At 38.5% G+C, this 18,788-nt stretch overlaps 1 protein-coding gene across 1 annotated transcript in view; it reads right to left on the bottom strand.

Moving 5' to 3' along the window:
• lrp1bb (low density lipoprotein receptor-related protein 1Bb) overlaps positions 1–18,394 on the bottom strand; it is a 245,433-nt gene extending 227,039 nt beyond the window's left edge. The window contains exons 1-5 of the mRNA XM_041807111.1: positions 18,352–18,394; positions 18,150–18,269; positions 17,403–17,531; positions 7,959–8,216; positions 5,723–5,885 (exon numbers count right to left, since the gene is read on the bottom strand). Coding sequence (XP_041663045.1) covers positions 5,723–5,885; positions 7,959–8,216; positions 17,403–17,531; positions 18,150–18,269; positions 18,352–18,394 — 713 coding nt within the window. The remainder of the gene's footprint in view (positions 1–5,722; positions 5,886–7,958; positions 8,217–17,402; positions 17,532–18,149; positions 18,270–18,351) is intronic.
• Positions 18,395–18,788: the final 394 nt, after the last annotated feature.

Consider the following 18,788-nt stretch of genomic DNA (forward strand, 5'->3'; position numbering starts at 1 on the left):
GAGATCAGTTATATAATGTGTATTACTATAATACAAAGGACACCTTAAGAACTGAAAATTACTGGAAGTAGGTCCTTTTGTCTATTTTTACAGCAACAGCAGAATTTCTCTTTCTCTGCTTTTGTTCAATTTTGCAGTTTTGCCACCAAAAAACATTAGAAAAAATCCTAACCATAAAGATATATAAAAATAGATGGCTATGGGCTGCCTTTGTCTGCTTTTAGTTGTAAATTGTAGAGTGCCTGTCAACACTCAAGAATGGGCAGCCTTCAAAACAGTATAGCAGCTTTTCTTTCATATAAAATTCTGCAGAATTCTTGGATTGCTTTATTTTGACAGGTTATTTGGCCTGATAAAAGCTACCACATACTTTTATACCTTCTCACTTAAAGATGAACAGTATTAACAAATATATGTTCAAGTAGAACATCTCAGCAACTACAAGATGTGTTGCAGAGAAAAATTATTACAAGAGGAGACTTGCAATAACTTCTGCATTCTCTTACTGTTAAAACAGTAATGGAAAACATTGGTGTTAATGCTATTAGCTAATGCTAATATGGAATCGGTTCTAGCATTGTCAAAACAAATCAGAGAATCTGATTGTGTTTGTCATCATCCAGGCTTCTTGTGAATCATAGTTCTATTTCATCTCATTTTAGTAAAATATAAAGATAAAAATAAAAAATGTGAATGTTATTCCCTGCAAGCTTCAATTTTGTTGTGCTGATCAGATTCTGGGTGATGAACAAACCCTACTATCAATCAAATTCTTACCCACTCATGAAGAAAAAAGGTTCACCATAAAAGGTTTGCCCATGGCAAAATTAAACACCTTCTCTGATAGGAAAAACGGCAGAGTATGGGAGAAAATCAAATCACAAAAAAGAAGTGCCAAATGAGAACATTCTCCATAAACACTTTTCCTCTCACTGTGCTGCCATCCAACACCTCCCTGATTTCATTTGTTTTCGCTCCATTGCTCCAGGCTGACAGACCTCTCTCAGGCCCGCCTTTTTCAGAAACAGCTGTACCCCCGTCTCACTAATTAGAGCCAGAGAGGAGCCTTGGAAAACTTCTGTGTCTGCTAAAGTCAGCAGCCATCATGTGCAGCTCCCATGTGGGTTAGCAGGCTCTATATACATTCTATCATCCCTCTACACACAGAACAGAATGGGATGAGTGTGCACATGTCGTGTGATTATGGCAAAATCAATAATAAAAAATGTCATACTTATCAGAGGTGATTTAGAGGAAGACAGCTACTCTGTGTGTTCTATCATAAGTCAAATGCTGCCAGGAAAATCAAAACTGCCCATGTCATTAAGGAGCCAGCAGCCAATTATTTTTGATAAGACACAACAGCTTTTGGTTCAAGCCAAAGCTGTTTAATAAAGTATAGTTTATAAAGTTGAGATCCACAAATCAGCAAGAGCTAAGCCGTCATGATTTAATATGTTGAATATTAAGATTCAAAGTTTCTGTTAACTTGGCTGGTCAGGAAAAATACAAAACAAATTCAGCAACATGCAGTCACTGTAAGTGATGTTCAGGAAGCTGTCAGTACTGTGTAATATGACCAGACAGTAAAATAAATATATTCCATTAGTATTAGAGTAGTAAATTCCTTTATCTCTACCTGAACCAGTGTACAACTGAAAACATGCTCTGTCTTTAGGTGTGGTGTCTGCCCTGCTAAAATGACTGCTGCTGTGTCGTCTTTTCATGGATATATTGATATCAGGGTGATGTACAGCCATTATCTTTTTGTTTGCTTGTTTGATGTATTTCATAAACAGAGATGGCTTTGAAACCTCTTAGTAAATAGAAATCAATCCCCAATTAATTAGGGCTGAATGATTTGCAAAAATAATCTAATTGCGACACCCCCCCCCCCCCCCCCATCTTGAGATCACAATTTAATATGCAATTATTATTATTATTACTCAACTTGTGCATTTTTCAACAAAGTCAAGCAATAAATCAATATAACCTACATTCAGTCAGGTACACTCATTGTGCATTTTACCATTTCATTGCAAAATTGATATATCCTACAGTTTTACTTGGCAGAGAAGGCTCTGCTCTAAAGATGCTACCTGGGTTAGTCAAGCAGCTGCTTTGACTTTTCAGGGAGTGCATGGCTAGAAACCCCCATATGGATGGACATATGAATGACAATGAGTATTCAAAAAAATCAAATTATTTCAGAAGCAATTCATCCATAGTAGCATGAAGGAGGCAGCTGGGGTGGAGGAGGTAAGGCTTGTAAAGCTGCTGCAAAAAAAATAATTTATTAAACTGCTATTTTGGCATATTTCAAGTTTAAGAAATTTTGCAGTTTCTGTAATTTTTAAATTGCAGCAGGCCATATTGAGATTTAATCTAACTTGCGATTAATTGCCCAGCCCTACAATTAATCCAACAAAAGATAGTAGTACAGCCAACAAAACAAACCCCTGTCCATACCACAGAAATAAAAAAATAAAGAATAACAGTAACACACTAGCACAAAAGCTAACGTTCCTGTTATGAGCAATCAATTTAAGGACTGCCACATAAGCAGTAGCAACTGGTAGTAAATAGAAGTCCCCATGGTAACTACGGCCAAAACATAGAGGAATTTAAAAAAGGGATAAAATTTAAATTAAAATCAGGAGGCTACATTGGCACCATTAAAAAAAAAAAAACCTGATCAAATCATTTGCATGTTTTTCTGTCTTTCTGTATGAAACATGCTAAACTGCTAAGAATTCTAAATTATTATTTGGGATCAATATGACTGTTTAACACAAGCTGGACATGTTTCAGTCTCGGGGCTGCAGAGCTAAATGGACTATTTGAATTTCTATCTTGACTGTGATTTTGGTGTTACCAGATAAGACAAACTAATCTGACAAGTCAGAGAGACTGCTGCATATTTCCATTGCAGTGGGTATATCTGGGAAACCTCTCATATAAAGTGTTTAGGAGGAGGAGGACTTTTCAAAAAAATTCTTCAAAGGTGATAAGAAGAATGTTCTTTCTATTACATTCATTATGGGCCAAACAGATCAACAAGACGAAATGAGGTAGTAGGCATCTAAAGCTGTGGTAAGTAATGTGAGCTTTGTAGGCAAGGGCTGTGGTAGTTTACGAAAAGTGAAGCTTGCAGGTGGATCAAATGTCAAGGCCCATAGGAGAAAGAGCAAAAACATCTTTTCCATTAAGGATGTTCCTAAGCACCTATTCGGCTAAACGTCCATTTAAATTGCCTTTAACCGACCAGTCTAAAGGGGAGAGGAGAAAATCCTTAGAAAACACACAAATTCCTCACAGGGTCATTGTGTCAGCAGGTGTGACGTTATATTCTCTTCAGCAAGACTAACATTACAAGCCAGCACTGCCAGCCTTCCTCTTTGCAGATTAATATCATGCTTTGAGATGTGGACTCTTTTTACTTCAGTGGAAGTTAACGGTGAGTTCAACCCTCGACAGCCTACATACCATTAAATTCCATTTACTACTTTTAAAAACTGTGATACCACGCTGTTCCTACAACACGCTAACCGCTAAGCCACTGCTGAGCTTCTCCTGTTTACATCTGTGAACTGCCAGACAGGTGGGCAGCGGCCATTAACTGAAGCTACGGCAGCCTCTAGTGGCAGGAAGTTCATCACTGTTTATTTTACAAAAATGATGGGTAATTTGTTTAACCGACTTACAAATCCCACACCTGCTAATTTGATAAAAGACTAACCGTTTTAGCGATTAAGCATTCAGCACATCCCTATTTTCCACCAAGGAAAGCTTACAGTGCTGTTCTTTGATCTTATTTTAATACAGAAATGCTGACCAGATCTTATAAAAAAAAAAAAAAAAAACACAAAAAAACTTTACCATACTGTAGCTACACCAGAGCTCCTCGCTCCAACAGCTGCCACTGCATAAACAAGCCTACAGCGTAACCAACCTCACCCATTACCATCACAAACTCACGCAAAAGCAGATCTGGAGAAAAATAAAAACATCTTCTCAGCTATAAAGTGCTTTCATTGCAGTTCTTTGCTCTTAATGTATCCCCGTTCTCCTAAAACTGACACTATACTATAGCTACATCCAAACTTTTGCTACACCAGTGGCAGCCATAGCTACCTGCTTCCAATGCAACCAAACCTCACCAATGGCAATTGCCTCATTCTCCTCAGATCTGTTCCCATACTTGGCACAATCCTGTCAACTTGAAGCTTAGCAAGACGGATCTGCCTGATGACAGACATGGAATATGGCCAATCCATCTGCTCCATCAAGGTTAAAGGCAAACGTGATTGAGGACAGTTATTTATGTTTGCTTCACACAGTTGTCGACCGTAATATTTATTTATTTTTCTGTACTTATATTCCTTAACACAGTGGTTCTCAACTGGTTTTTAGGTCACAGCTTTTTTTAGTAGGTCACAAATGTGAAAAAATGGTCTAGTAAGTATTAAATGGACATCCATACAGTCAATCAATAAATACAAGTTGGATATCCATGCATTTTATTTTACTCTGTTTAACCACGATAATAAGTAACTTTCATCGTTTTCTGAATATTTCGACTCATTTATCTCCTTTTCTTAGGTTAACCAATCTGCTTTTTTTATGAAAAAGAGGTAATACGTCAAGATCTCTGAAAAACTGGCTCAAATGTATAGAAATGGGTTGTAGAATGTCATTTTTTTTTCTTCCTTCATTAGTCATATTTTCTGTTACATTCCAATCAAAACGGCAACATTTTTTTCTAAAATTAAAATGAGTTGTTTAAAATTTTAGGGAAATGTGGGTCATGATTCAATAGAGAGACTACGGTGGGTCCTTAGGCCAGGCCAGTTAAGAACCACAGCCCTGACACATACTGATGTTTAGTTGGCATTAACTGGGTTACTCACAAAAGCTGTCATACTGAGCTAAAATATTAAGCACCAATCATTCTTAGACAAGGATTGAAACTGAACATTACATTTTTTATACCACACTCTTAGATGGTTTTGCTTGCATATGTAATTTGCGTGGCACAGCAACAGTGGGAGTATTTGGGGATATGCAGCTGGGTCACATTTGACTCAGTGTCAGGAGGTTGGTATGGACCACAAATGCCAGGGGCAGGGTTTTTGTCTTAATCCAGTCCTGGAAATATATGAGTAGCAGTAGATATGTGTTTTTAAAATACATAGCACAATAAAATGTGCTTGAAATGAATACATAATCATGATCTTAATACTGATAAAAAAATAATCCTGATTACCATTTTCACCAAAATCATGCAGCCCGATTTCCCTTTCAATAAAAACAGTGTGTTCATACATTTTACTCCATAGCCACCCAGCTTTTTTGTGATCTCAATAGAGACAAAAAAAAATCCAGTAATGGAAAGTCCTGCAGGGCCATTTTCTACTGAGGGATGTTGAGTGAAATCAGTGAATACAAATGAATGTCTCAACAGTAGAAACTGTCTGAAGCATTACTATCCACCAAATTACACAGCTCAAAGAGAAAAGGGCTGAGTCGAAGGACAGGGAATCATTTAAATCCCTTCATTGTAACTCGCTCACAGTCTCCCAGACATGTCAATTGTTATGCATAGCAATTTTTTTCTCTTCCTTCATGGTTTTTTCCCTCCTTTAACAAAAGATGCATGATGATAAATGAGCCCTGTAGCGCTTTCAGAGATGGTGTATTATGTAGACTGCAGAACACTCACCCCATGAGTGGATCCAGAGCTATTCCTTTTGGATTCAGCAGGTCCAGTTGGACGATAGTAACACATGTATCTCCTGCTCGGTCACAAACAAATATCTTGTCATTGACCCGATCAACAAAATAGAAGTTCCCAGTCAGCCAGTCGACAGCCATGTACTCCACATCTGAAAAACAAACAATACAGAATTTTCTGTTACAGATGCAAATGAAAATACAGTGTTACATTCACTACAAGGTTTACAAAGAGACTTATTTAAAAGAAGAAGCCATAAACACTGAAATTTTAACTGGTATCCCTGGTAGCGCTGGGCAATTAATTGCAAATTATATTAAATCACAATGTGGCCTGCTGCAATTTTCAAATCACAGAAGTTGCAATATTTCTTTAACTAAAAATGTGTCAAAATAGCAGTTTGATAAATCATTTTTGCAGCAGAAAAGATTGTATGCACATTACAAACATTCAAGTGTCAATTTTTTCATAATGGTTTACAAAAATCCTCCTTTTTGTATTTTATGTATATTTTTCTGAATCAGAATGAGTGACATAAAAATGATAATGCCCTTAAACAAAGCAAATGACATCACATTTGCAATATGAGCAAAAATAGTTCGCTCATTCTATCTAAAATTGATGAAGCCTAGCGTTACTTCACAAAAGTCACACCCCAGCTGTGATCAGCTGGTAGCTAACCTCACCTCCACCACCCCAGCTGCCTCCTTTATAGCTTAAAGCTTGTTGCACCTCCATATTGGATTGGTCTTAAAACATAGACTTCATCTACAAAAAGGGGCAGAGCTGCCTCTTCTGCCTCAGAAGACTCCGATCAATAGACATCTGCAGTAAGATGCTTTATGTTTTATCAGTCTGTGGTGGCAAGTGTTCTGTTTTATGCTGCAGTCTGCTGGGAGGCAGTGTAAAACACAAGGATGCAAGGCTGGCTCTGTGGTCGGAATCAAATTGAACTCATTGGAGGATGAGGTGGAGAAACGCGCACTGAGCAAGGTGGAGGCCATTCTGAGAAACATGGATCATCCACTTCATATCTCCCTCAATGAGCAAAGAAACAACGGTGGTGGACGGCTCCTATCCCTGCGCTGCAGGACAGAAAGATTTAGAAAATCTTTCATACCATCAGTAATTAGATTGTATAATTGTAAAGTAAACAGATGAGACTCCCAGACGATTGAATTTCCCTTTGAGGATGAATAAAGTTCTTGTATTGTATTGTATTGTACTGTATATTCAGATTCATGCTAATATGGATAACAGCCTACGGAAATATTTTTATTGTTTTCAATACACATGGTCTTATTCGTGGAATTATTGAATTTGTTGAAAAATATGTAAGATTAAACCAAGAATAATCACATAGTAAATCTAAATATTTTGGAAAAAAATCACAATTCAATTATTTTTGCAAATCGTTCTGCCCCAATCCCTGTTCTGTCTCTAAAAATGACACCTATAATCAATAATAAAGCAGCAATAATAAACAGCCAATAAAGAAGCATGATGAATTATGCTATGAAATGTCCTTAAGCTCCCTTTGCAGAGTAGTTGCATCAATCAGTGCCATCTCACCCACCAAATTTGGAAAAAGGTGACTCTATATTGCCATGATTCATTAAAAAAATCTCTAAACAAAACAGATAAACTTATTGTGGATTGGTTGGCAAGTAGATAAATAAAGAAATGATTAGAAATGAAACAAATGATTATATTCAAACATGTTTTCAAAGAAAGCATGCTGAAAGCTCAGTGCCTCATTCGTATTGTACACACGTCCTTTAGTACTTGGTACGACTACACCAGTACAAATATTAGTCAGTGAAAGTCCTGCACATTTAATTTCAAAATGCTCTGACATTTGTCAGAAAGAGAAATAACCACTTGTAGGCACAGAATCTGATGTAGACTTCAGGTTTGAAAGACAGCTGTAGGGGAAAGGTGAAGGGCCAAAAGCAGAGAAGCTGACCTGCCTTCTATATACAGATAAAAGAATGATAGGGGGAGAACTAAAGGTGTTGTGAGAGAAAGCAGAAGAAAAATCCATGTGAGGGAGCACTGGCTGATAAGTATCTCAGCACACAAGATTCACTGCTAACCTTTATTCTTAGAAGTTGGAATTTTTCACAATATGAAAGAAGCTTAGCTTTAAAGTTTTTTAAAAAGAAGGCAAGGGGAAACAGTGTGTGCAGTAAGACACAGAAAAAGTGAGTAATTGGAAACATACGTTGCAAACTTTGTTGTGTTCTTATTTCCTGTTCCCGTGTGAATCCACGTAGATTTCTTGTTTCAGCACAGCGGAGTTGTCCAGAGGATTCTGTTGACAGTAGCCAGCATACACTTTCCTGGTTGTTCTGGAAATCCAATGCTAGTGTTCCATTTACGCTCAAAGACCTCAGGGGCCTGAGGCCTGTCCCATTTAGATGGGTGGTGACAATCCGATCCGAACCGCCTATGAGAAGCATCGGGCTGCTGTCACCAGCATCTGGAACGAAAGAAAAATATAAAGTTATTATTATCTTGTATTTTTCAGTACCACAGCTGCACTGTTGAAACATCAAGAGACCAACTGACCTCATTGAAACACAAAACTACATTAGAGGAAAAAAATGGACAAGAGGGGAAGCTTATATCAGATATGGCTTAAATTAAGGCAAAAATATAAGGAAGAACACAAAAATCCAAGCACTGAGCAAGAAAGAACCTGGCACCAGGAATCAAGGGGAAATGAATGGCAGACTCAGAAAGAAAAAACTAATCTTAGACAAATAAAGGTCTGTCGGAACAATTATTTTGAATTCCAGTTTAATAGTCTGAAACTAACATCACAAATTAAGAAACCCAAACATTATCTTAATTAGGGAGCTTGACTTGTTCAGCTCCTCTCTCTTGCTGGGAGTCAAGGCAGGACAGTTTATGGCAGTGAAAACTGAGATGAACTGCTTCATGGGCTTAATTGACCGTGCACATTCTCTGACATCAGCCCGCCCCCTTAAAATAGGGCCCTTATTTATACCCATCTTTCATGAGAGTTCAAGTCAAGGGCTACCTTCCTAATACAACCAATAAATCAGAATGTCCGGTCAAATAACTACTTCCCCTTAGACCTCAGAATCAACTTTGGAAGTCAGGCATTTTTCTTCACACCAGGCGGTAGATGGGGTTTTGACTAGAAGCTCTGTGTTCTGTCCTGACACTTAACCAAGCATGAAAAATGTTAAGAGATGCCAAAGCTAAGGCAAAGCTGTTCTAAAATAACAATCAAAGCCACATTTAAAACTAGAATCTGTGTGGTGCTTTGTGGCTGAAAGTTTTCTACTAAAACATTAAATAGGCTATGTGGTAGAAAATACATCCTGAAAATTTTAATCTATCTATCTATCTATCTATCTATCTAGTTATTGAGTGTCCTGGTGGGATTAGTGGGTTGTACTATTAAAGAAGAGCCACAGTACAGAATGTCTTTTAGGATATGAAACCAGTGAAAGGTGTTGCTACTCATCTGACAATAGCAGAGATTTCACTTCATTAGTCTATATTAGAAACCATAGCTGCTTCATTGATTTGAATTAAAATCATCCATCTGCACAGTGAAACACTGCATTTGACTTAACCCTTTCGTTTTGAGCTACATTTCGGCTTAATCTCACTTATTTGCAGTGTTGGGTAGCTACTTTTGAAACTAACCCGTGAAATGACTACATCGCATACTGAGAAAAGTAATTCTTTGCGTTACCTACTTCTAAAACAAATACTTTTGCGTTAAGTAAGGGTTCATGCCTGAGAGGTGTCCAATTATCAGGGATTAATGGACAACGCAGCAAAGTCCATTAATCCCTGATAACTGGACACCTCGAAGGGCATTACCCCACTTATACCATGGTCACCTGCCAACGAAAACACTTAATAAAACTACTAATCTATAATTTCATACGCTTTGTGATCAAAATAGAAAGTTTTACTAAAACAATAACTTCTTTCCCCTAGCAACAACCGAGGGCTTGACTAATAACTGGAGTAGCCATTCCAATCCCATAACGTTCTTAGGGAATGTAACCGTTATTCAGTACCTCCAGGAAATAGACGGGCCATAGAGACGAAGTCACAGCGGAACAAAAAAACTAGTCCGCTCAGCGCATTTTCTGAACAGATTTTTCAATGAAAAGACATGAAGACGAGTGAGACTGAGAGTCATCTGCGATCAAACTATAAATCTGTACGTTAACATGAACATAGACGTCTGATAGACAGCTTAGTTGTAGCAGACCAGCTGTTTGAATAAACAGAATAATTTCTCCTTCTGCACTACCAGGTCCCAGAGGTGAGGCGGAGCTGTCCACGCCCTGCAGGTGCTGATTCTCCGCCAGACACGTCAATATTTATCAGATATTATCATGCGGGTTTATCAGAAGCGTTTCCTTAGGCTCTACAAAGAAATAATGGCTTGTTTTCTTTTGTTTGTGTGATTTATCTTGGCAGTGCTGTACTCCCCGCTCAGAAAATATGACAGTCTCAGGTTGCTATAGTTACTCCTATCGGAGTAACGGCTAACGGCTGCTGCGCATTAATTTAGAACAGTGAAAAGATTTTTTGACCGGGACTACTTGAGAAGTTCGAAAGGTGTCCGTATATCAGAAGTTAACTGACACCAATGGAATTTCCAGAGCCAATCAGATTCGAATATTCACCAAGACTGAAACCCTTTAACCACTCGTTCCACTCGTCAGTTGTAAAAACAAAATATAACGACTGCATGTCTGCATTTGAATGTGCAGACTCTAACATCAATGTACAGCCTAATTTACAGCCCATAATCTGTATCTCTGCAGCCTGATAACACCACTAACAGACGTGAAAAACATTTAATCTGACAACAAACTGAGCAGAGGCAGACAGAATATCTCGAACGCTGTACGAGATTACTTAGTAACGCGTTACCCCCAACACTGCTGATTTGGGTGACGTGTGATGCTACGAGGATGAAAGAGTCACCAACGTTAGCCAAACGAGCAACAAGAGACAAGCTAGGGCTGGCAAAGCGGGCTAAAGCTAACATGTAACTCAAAGGTAGAACTGCGCTCACCGTGAAAGCTGGGGAAAGACTTTTAGACCTCTTGATAGTAAAAATAAACCGCACATCAAGCTATATTCGTTTTATATTACAGGAAAAAACTGGCGCCATCACTACTAGCAATGAAGTCAGGTTTAGAGCTGACTTCTTAATCCAAGCAGACAGATATTATGACCAACCTGTCACTCAAAAGGACCGCAGGCAGTGAAAGGTAACATGCAGACGGGCAGACCCCGCCCCTCCAAAACCACCAACAACCAATGAGGTCCTTCCCCACTGAAAAGCATTTAGCTAACAAAACCGCATAACAAGACAAGCCCAACCCAAACATAATATTCAAAACCACGGCTTATTAACACCAAAATACCAAACTAAAGCTACTTGTTCATCAGATATTCTCAGTTTGGTTGTAACGAGGTATACATGTATATGTCACTGCCTCCTGATAATTCTACATAACACTAGAGTTAGCACAAATCCTTATTCTTATGAGGAATAACACAAAGCTGACAGTTAGGTTGTGAATATCATATCAGAGCAGCTTCTCACAGGGAAATGTCAGGAACAAGGCCACAGGAGAGAGCATTCCTCCACCATGAATCAGGGTTGCTACAGCTTTCAAAAATCTAATTATAGACCTTGACTGAAAAACTGAAAACTGTCAAAAATGAGAAGTATGATATTTCTCGGTAAACCTGACAAGGAATTATATATATAAATTTAAGGCCATTAAAAGTCTTAAAAAATTAGATTTTATCAGTAAGAGGTCTTTAATTTCCTGCACTTTGAGTCAAATCTTTGTTTTCTAGCCATCTTTATACAGTTTTAATCATCTTCCCCCACAAATTTTTGCGTAAATAATTTCCATCCACATGATTTAAACTTTGTACTATTGTGAAACACTACACTGTAAGACCGAACACTGGGAGGTTGTTAAAATATATGTTGTGTTTACTTAATAATCTAAAATAGCTGTTTCAGCTCTATTTTCAGGGTTGATTGTACACAGTTTTAGTTTGAAGTAAAGAGTACCTAATAATTCTAAGTGTTTTTTTTTTTTTGTCATTTTCCCAGAATGCCTTTAGGCATTAGACACTTTTACACCATGAGTGAAGTTACTGACTCAGTTAGACAAGTCCCACCTGTAGGGAGTAATTATAACAATCAGTGGATGGCAGACTGAACATGATGGAGGAGGACTTCTTGGTTCAGTGTGCATTTTTCACCTATTGTCACCTGTAGTCCCTTAAAATGGATCACCTTGGATGGCATTAGTGCTCCACATTAAAGTATGTGATAGAAATAAGGGAAAATGACAGTGGATTAAAACCATGTGGCTTAAAGAAAAATACTTCAACACATTGTTTTGAGTTGGATTCAAAAAGACTGTTTAAGTGTAGGGAAGTTTCCACAGTGTAGTTTAACAAGTAAAAGTCAAGTTAGCCTCACATAAATGTGTGAATACTAAAAAAAAAATCTATTTCCACTACTTTAAAACTTCAACATAATCAGCTTTAACAAAAATTTTGAGCAGTTTCAACTTTTACAGTGTAGTCCAGTCCTCTAACATCTGGGCTACAAGGTTACCCACTTAAAAAAAATTGCAGCCCAAACTTATTTTAACGGGTCTTCCTTGACAAAAAGTATTATTGTGTATTTAACTGTTTAGAATCAGCTTAGTACTGCTCAGCACCAATATTGATAGAATAGAGGCATTAAATGTCCCAGAAATCATCAAATTTGAGCATTTATATAAAAAAAAATCTTTCCTATACTATTTGACATTTAATAAACAGGTCATTAAATCAGAAAATTCAGTCCTGGTCAGGTTTACCAAGAAATCTCATGGTTCTCATTTTTGACAGTTTCCAGTTTTTAGGTCCAGGTCTATAATTAGATTTTTGAAAGCGTGTATCAACCCTGGTTTATGAAGGAATGTTCTCTACTGTGGCCTTGTTCCTGACATTTACCTGTGAGAACCTGTTCTGATATGATTTTCACAACTTAACTGTCAGCTTTGTGTCATTCCTCATAAGAATAAGGATTCGTGCTTACTGTAGTGTTATGTAGAGTTATCAGGAGGCAGTGACTTACATAACATGACTTGACTGAACACAACACCTGACATCATCACGCGGCATCTTGTTACTATGGAAATGCCCCTTTGAGAAAAGGATGCAGGTTAGAAATAAGGGGGACCAGTAAATCTTTTTCTCCTTATGAAAATAAAAGTGAATCCTATTTAAATATCCTTATCTGTTTTTGACCATAAAAAGAAAAATAAACTTGTATTTTAACTTCTCTAATTTAAAACAAACTTAAATAACCGTTCGTTTTTTAGTTTCTAATGTCTGTTCCCTAATCTTAAATTCACTTACCAAGAGAGAAATGGACTGTTTCCCTTACAGACCTTAGTTGATGAATTAAAAACATTACAATGCTGCACCTCAGGGTGACACGTTAGCTTGATTCAATTAACTTGTTCACTGAGGTTTATTCTGAGTCAATCTTTTAATCACAATTGTCAACTCTTAATTTCCATTTGGTGTGGTTTTGCAGCTTAACTGTGGTTCCAAGTATAAACACCACCCTGCTGATGTGAATGGAAAGCACAAATAGGAATATATTGTCCACAGAAAATAGTCAATCAATAGACTAAATTAAATTAAACTGTAGTTAAATGTGTTAACCTAATTATATTCAAGTCCTCAGTAAGAACAAATTATTGTTGTCAGAGTACTGAAAACATTCATCATCATTAGGTGTTTTGTAAATCCATTAAAGGTGTTGTGCTGAAACGTTCAGAATCAGTTCACGTTAAAACTCAGAGAAGAGTCAAAGGAGTGCATTAAAAAGAGCACCTCAGGGTGTTGTTGGGTCAGATTTACACTGTCCCATGTAAAAGTATGTGCCCCCTTCCTGATTTATTCTTTTTTGCATATTTGTCAAACTTACATGTTTCAGATCATCAAACAAATTTAATATTAGACAAAGATAACCTGAGTAATTACAAAATTTAGTTTTTAAACAACTATTTAGGAAAAAAAAACATCCAAACCTGTGCTAACCTGTGTCAACAACAACTGCAAACAAACATTCAAGCTAACTAGCAATAAGTCTTCAGTATCGCTGAGGAGGAATTTTGACCCATTCTTCAATTGTTTTAATTTAGCCACAGTGGAGGATTTTCCAGCATGAACAGCCTGTATAAGGCCAGATTTCAGTCCAGACTTTGATTAGGCCAGTGGTTTTCAAAGTGCGAGTGGGCCTCCCCTGGGGGGCGCCACAGGACTTCAGGGGAGGCGCGGAACCGTAAACGACAATAAGGTGATCTGCTTTGCAAACTTCTGCTGTGCATGGGGAAAATGGGAAAGAATTACAGTGTCTAATGTCTAACTGACTATTAAAGTAAGGAGTTTTTAAAATTGGTCCTGCATGGCCGCAGTGTTTAATTAGCAAAGATGTACACGCTAACGACAGCATAAGGCTGCTTAAGTCCTGGGGTCATAATAACACGAAAGCACCAAGTCTAGTGACCAAACCCGGGGGGATTTCTTTTTTACCAAGTAAAAGGAACTTTAGTCACTGAAGGTAAGTGAGAATTTTGTTGCCATAAACACAAAGACAGCCTGTGCAACTGCTTTTGCTCCAACATTGACCAAAATTTAGAACCAGGCAAGGCTGAAGGTAGAGGATGATCTGTTAAGCAATCCTGCATCAATTTCATAGATACAAACTCATAGTTCCCACTAAATAAGAGGGTAGAGCATGAAAATCAGGTCGTATTGGCAATATGTTAACCACTGAAACCAAATAACTGGTTGCCTTGGAGAGATGGATGTTTAAAAACGTATTCTGAAAAAAATATAAAAATGTTAAGATAAAAATGCTTAAAGATGAGACATAAATGTTTGGTTTGGTTTTATGGTGGTGGGGGTCCATAGAATAAATTATTTTCTCTTGGGGGAGGCTCATTTTCCTACACTTTGAAAACCCATGGACTATGCCTCTTGAAAACCTCCATTTTGCTTTCTAAATCCATTCACTTGCTGGTGTGTTTTAGGTCATAACGGCTGCATAACCTAAGTGCTCTTGAGCTTGTGGTCTAAAACTTAAGGCTGAACGTTCTCCTTCAGGATTTTCTGTTGGAGAGCAGAATTCATGGTTCCACCAATTACAGTAAGTTGTCCAGCAAAGCAGCCCCAGACCATCACACTACCACCACTGTGTTTACATGCTAGTAAGAGATACATTTCACAGAAGGCTGTGTTAGTTTTATGCCAGGTGTTATCTTCCATCAAGTTCAACTTTTGTCTCATGAGTCCACAGAATATTTTCCCAAAAGTCTTGGAGATCATCAGGATGTTTTTTGGAAAATGTAAGATAAATCTTTGTGTTTTTTTTTTGTTTTGTTTTTTTTGGTCAGCAGTAGTTTTGACCTTGGAACTCTCACATGGCTGTCATTTTTGCCCCGTCCCTCTCTTATTGTTGAATCCTGACCTTAAAGACCCTGTAAAGTGAAATCCATAATTTGTGTCTTAACACTCTAGATATGTTGGAATATGGTTGCTGTAAACATGTGAAAACACTGAGATCTACATGTGACGGAATTTTGTATTTAGACTTTTAGAAAGTTGTTCATCTCCTTCCTGGCTGGGTTTCCAGTGCAAATATGTAGGCTGATGATGTCACCGGCCCACAATGGGGAGTTACCCCGCCCCCCTAACGCTACAAGGATATAAAATCCCTGAGCAGTTCATCTCAGTCCAGTCTGGTGTTAGCTGATGTCACTGGCTTCATTGACAGGTAACAGTCGCCTAAAGGCTGTTTTTGTTCATTGTGAGGTAAATTTGCCAAATCAATCAGCCACAGTTGTCTATGGATCATTTAAAGCATCATAACAGGGCCACAAAACAGACTTTGTCTCTTCTCTGGCACAGTCAGGCAGCTGCACTCTGATCATAAGGTCAACGTAAGGTCAAGTGACAGGCCAATAGTGAGAGTGCTTTCCTCCATTCAGAAAGTAGCATTTTTTTTTTTTTTTTAATTAGAGAGGATCATAGTTCTGGTGAGTGGGCGTGGCTTCAGCTCATTCAACTGACACACCTACACCATCCTGGAGCAGCTTTGACTGCCTCATTTTCATGATTTTGAAGGTTGATTTTATAAACTTCAAAATCAATATCTGACTGAAATTTGACCTGGGGATTCATAACACAGTGGCCCATCATACAACAAACCTAAATGCAGATTTATTATCACTTTACAGGGACTTGAACTGAGTTAAGTGAGGGCTGCAGGTCTTTAGATGGTGTTCTGGGTTATTTTGGGACCTCCTGAATGAGTCGACAATACGGTCTTGAATTAATTTTGGTAGTTGGTCACTCCTGGGAAGGTTTACCACTGTTCAAAGTTTTCTCCATTTGTGGATAATGACTCTCACTGTGGTTGGCTGGAGTCCCATAGCCTTAGAAATGTCTCTGCAACCCTTTCCAGACTGATAGATGTCAGTGACTTTGCTACTCATCTGTTCTTCAGTTTATTTAGAAAGCACCATGATGTGTTGTTGTTGGAGATCTTTTAGCAGACTTCACTTTGTCAGACAGGTTCTATGTACAGGATTCAGCAGGTCTGGCAGTAATCAGGTCTGGGTGTGGCACTCAGTAAGGAATCAGAAAGGGAGCAAATACTTTTTCAAGGCACTGAATGCAAGAATTAAATAATTTACATTTTACTGTGGTCTGTGCGATAGACACTGAACTGAAATAAATGTCAGAAAGTGACATTTTTTAAAAAACAGTCAACACATTAATATATATATATCTATTAATTCCCTGATGCTTCTCATGCTCTGGTCTCAAAGAGCTCCATCTAAATTTATATTCATGGGCTTTTACAACTAATGGTAACCCTGTCGTTATCCTGTAGCACTATCGCTCTCTGCTAAATTAATATTAATACATGTGAGCATTGGGTTCAGTTAAGTTTATGGGTAATCATATTCAGTTTATTCCTGGTAGGACACCAGTCACATTGATTAAAAGCTGCAACAGTGGTGTTCTCCCCAGCTAGGTGTGTTGGGCCTCCAGCTATTTTCAACCCATATATGCCAGTGACAAAATACTAAAGAAATATTCCTCACTTAGGGTTCAGATACAGATACAAAAATATATCATGAGGTTGTTTATTTGTAGAAGTCAGACCACCAAAACACAATACCTCTTTTGGTTGTTTTGTCTCTAAGTAGGCTGTTTTAGTCATCAGGGCAGATTTGTTACCAGCATAAGGCATTAACATAAATCAGGGTGATGGTGGGCATTGTCTCCACACAAAATACTCCAGACTGCTCCCACTTAAAATCTCATGCTCATTAATTTTATCATTATCCTGGCCTGACCACGTCTACCCATTCCCATGTGGATGATCGATGTGGTCACTGCTAAACCACATTAATCTTGCCCTACCAAAGCTGGCGAGCATGAAGGCCTTGATAAGCTGCAGTTCCACTAAGGTTGAACAAAATCGCCCAGTTTATTATTAGAAATGAAACATACATGCTATGCAGATTATGTTGTTTCCCCATGCAAGTGTGCCGCTCACCTTGTTTCGCTTTGCACGATATCCTGTCAGGCTGCAGGATGTATCCGTCTGTGCAGCTGCATCTGTATGACCCATAGGTGTTCGTGCAGGTTTGGCTGCATGAGCCGTACATGGCACATTCATCATGATCTTATGGAAAAAGGAAGAGAGTCATTTTTAACAAATTATGTGTGCTCAAACATGACCCAAATACATAAAGCATACATAATGCGGCCTCACTCTGGCACCTCAGGCATAATTACTTTTATAACCAATGAGCCTTTTTTGGAGCTGCAGTCTCCTATAAACTGCTATTTTACATGACTTTGAATCCAGGAGGCAGTGCTACTTTGTAAAAACTCTCCCTCCAGCAGCATCGTGTGTACTTATGCCATGCTGTGATGTGAAGTGTGTGCAGTGCACAACTTAGACACTTCAACTCTTGAGGCATCTTTGACAGTAAAATCCTGTCTTCATCACTGGTGGCCAGACACCAGGCTTATGGCACATATGGAGAGCTTTAAAGGGAAAGAAACTGTGTGCCGTATAGCCAGTCTGTGTGTATGCATGTGTAATGCACATTGCATGGGGGCCCTGCCTGCAGACAGATGGCCCTCCTATACCGAGCGCCTCCTGCTTACTCATCTGAAGGATGTCTAGCTGAGGGCAAAAGGGGGGATCAGTGTGGGAAAAAGGAGTGGAAAGGAGAGGAGTGCTCCATAGCAGGAAGCCCCCACCCCACCCACACAGAGCACAGCTGAATCTTACCTCTGCAACTCGTCCCGTCCTCGCCGACCTCAAAGCCGTCTGCACAGAAACAGAAGGTGCCGTTTCTCGTCATAACGCAGCCGTAGCGGCACCGGAGCTCGTGGCAGGCTGACAGGAGCTCTGCAGGGGGAGAGAGGAGGAGATAAAAAGTGAGAACGAGAGAGAGAGGGGTTTGAAAGGGTAAGGTGGAATGGGAAATTACTTTTAGATTTGGGAAATTGTGTTTTTGATACTGCTCCTGACATGGCCCCTTTCAGTCACAACTGCTCCCTTGTCAATTAGAATAAAATAGTAAAAATCCTGCTGACTGTGATAGGTTTGGAGGATTATTTTTCTTCAAGTATACTACAGATCAGGATCTAGAAATGGATAGGATTGTCGCTGTGTTAATTAATAAATGTCACAGGATTTGGGCATGTTAGGATTAAAATGTCATTCTTTTACATTAAATTATAATGACATCAAACCGTGAGATTCATAAACTCCATCTGAACAGTGAGCCTACAATTTAACTTTTGATGAGCACGACTGAAATGTATTCCAGCCTGGTATTGTTAAATCATCATTTAACACAATGATTGACTGGTAGCAGCCCTGAGGAAACACCACCATTGTCACAGCTCTTGTATTTTCTGAATG

The sequence above is a fragment of the Cheilinus undulatus genome, linkage group 15 (genome assembly GCF_018320785.1).
Source record: "Cheilinus undulatus linkage group 15, ASM1832078v1, whole genome shotgun sequence".
Taxonomy (NCBI): Eukaryota; Metazoa; Chordata; class Actinopteri; order Labriformes; family Labridae; genus Cheilinus; species Cheilinus undulatus.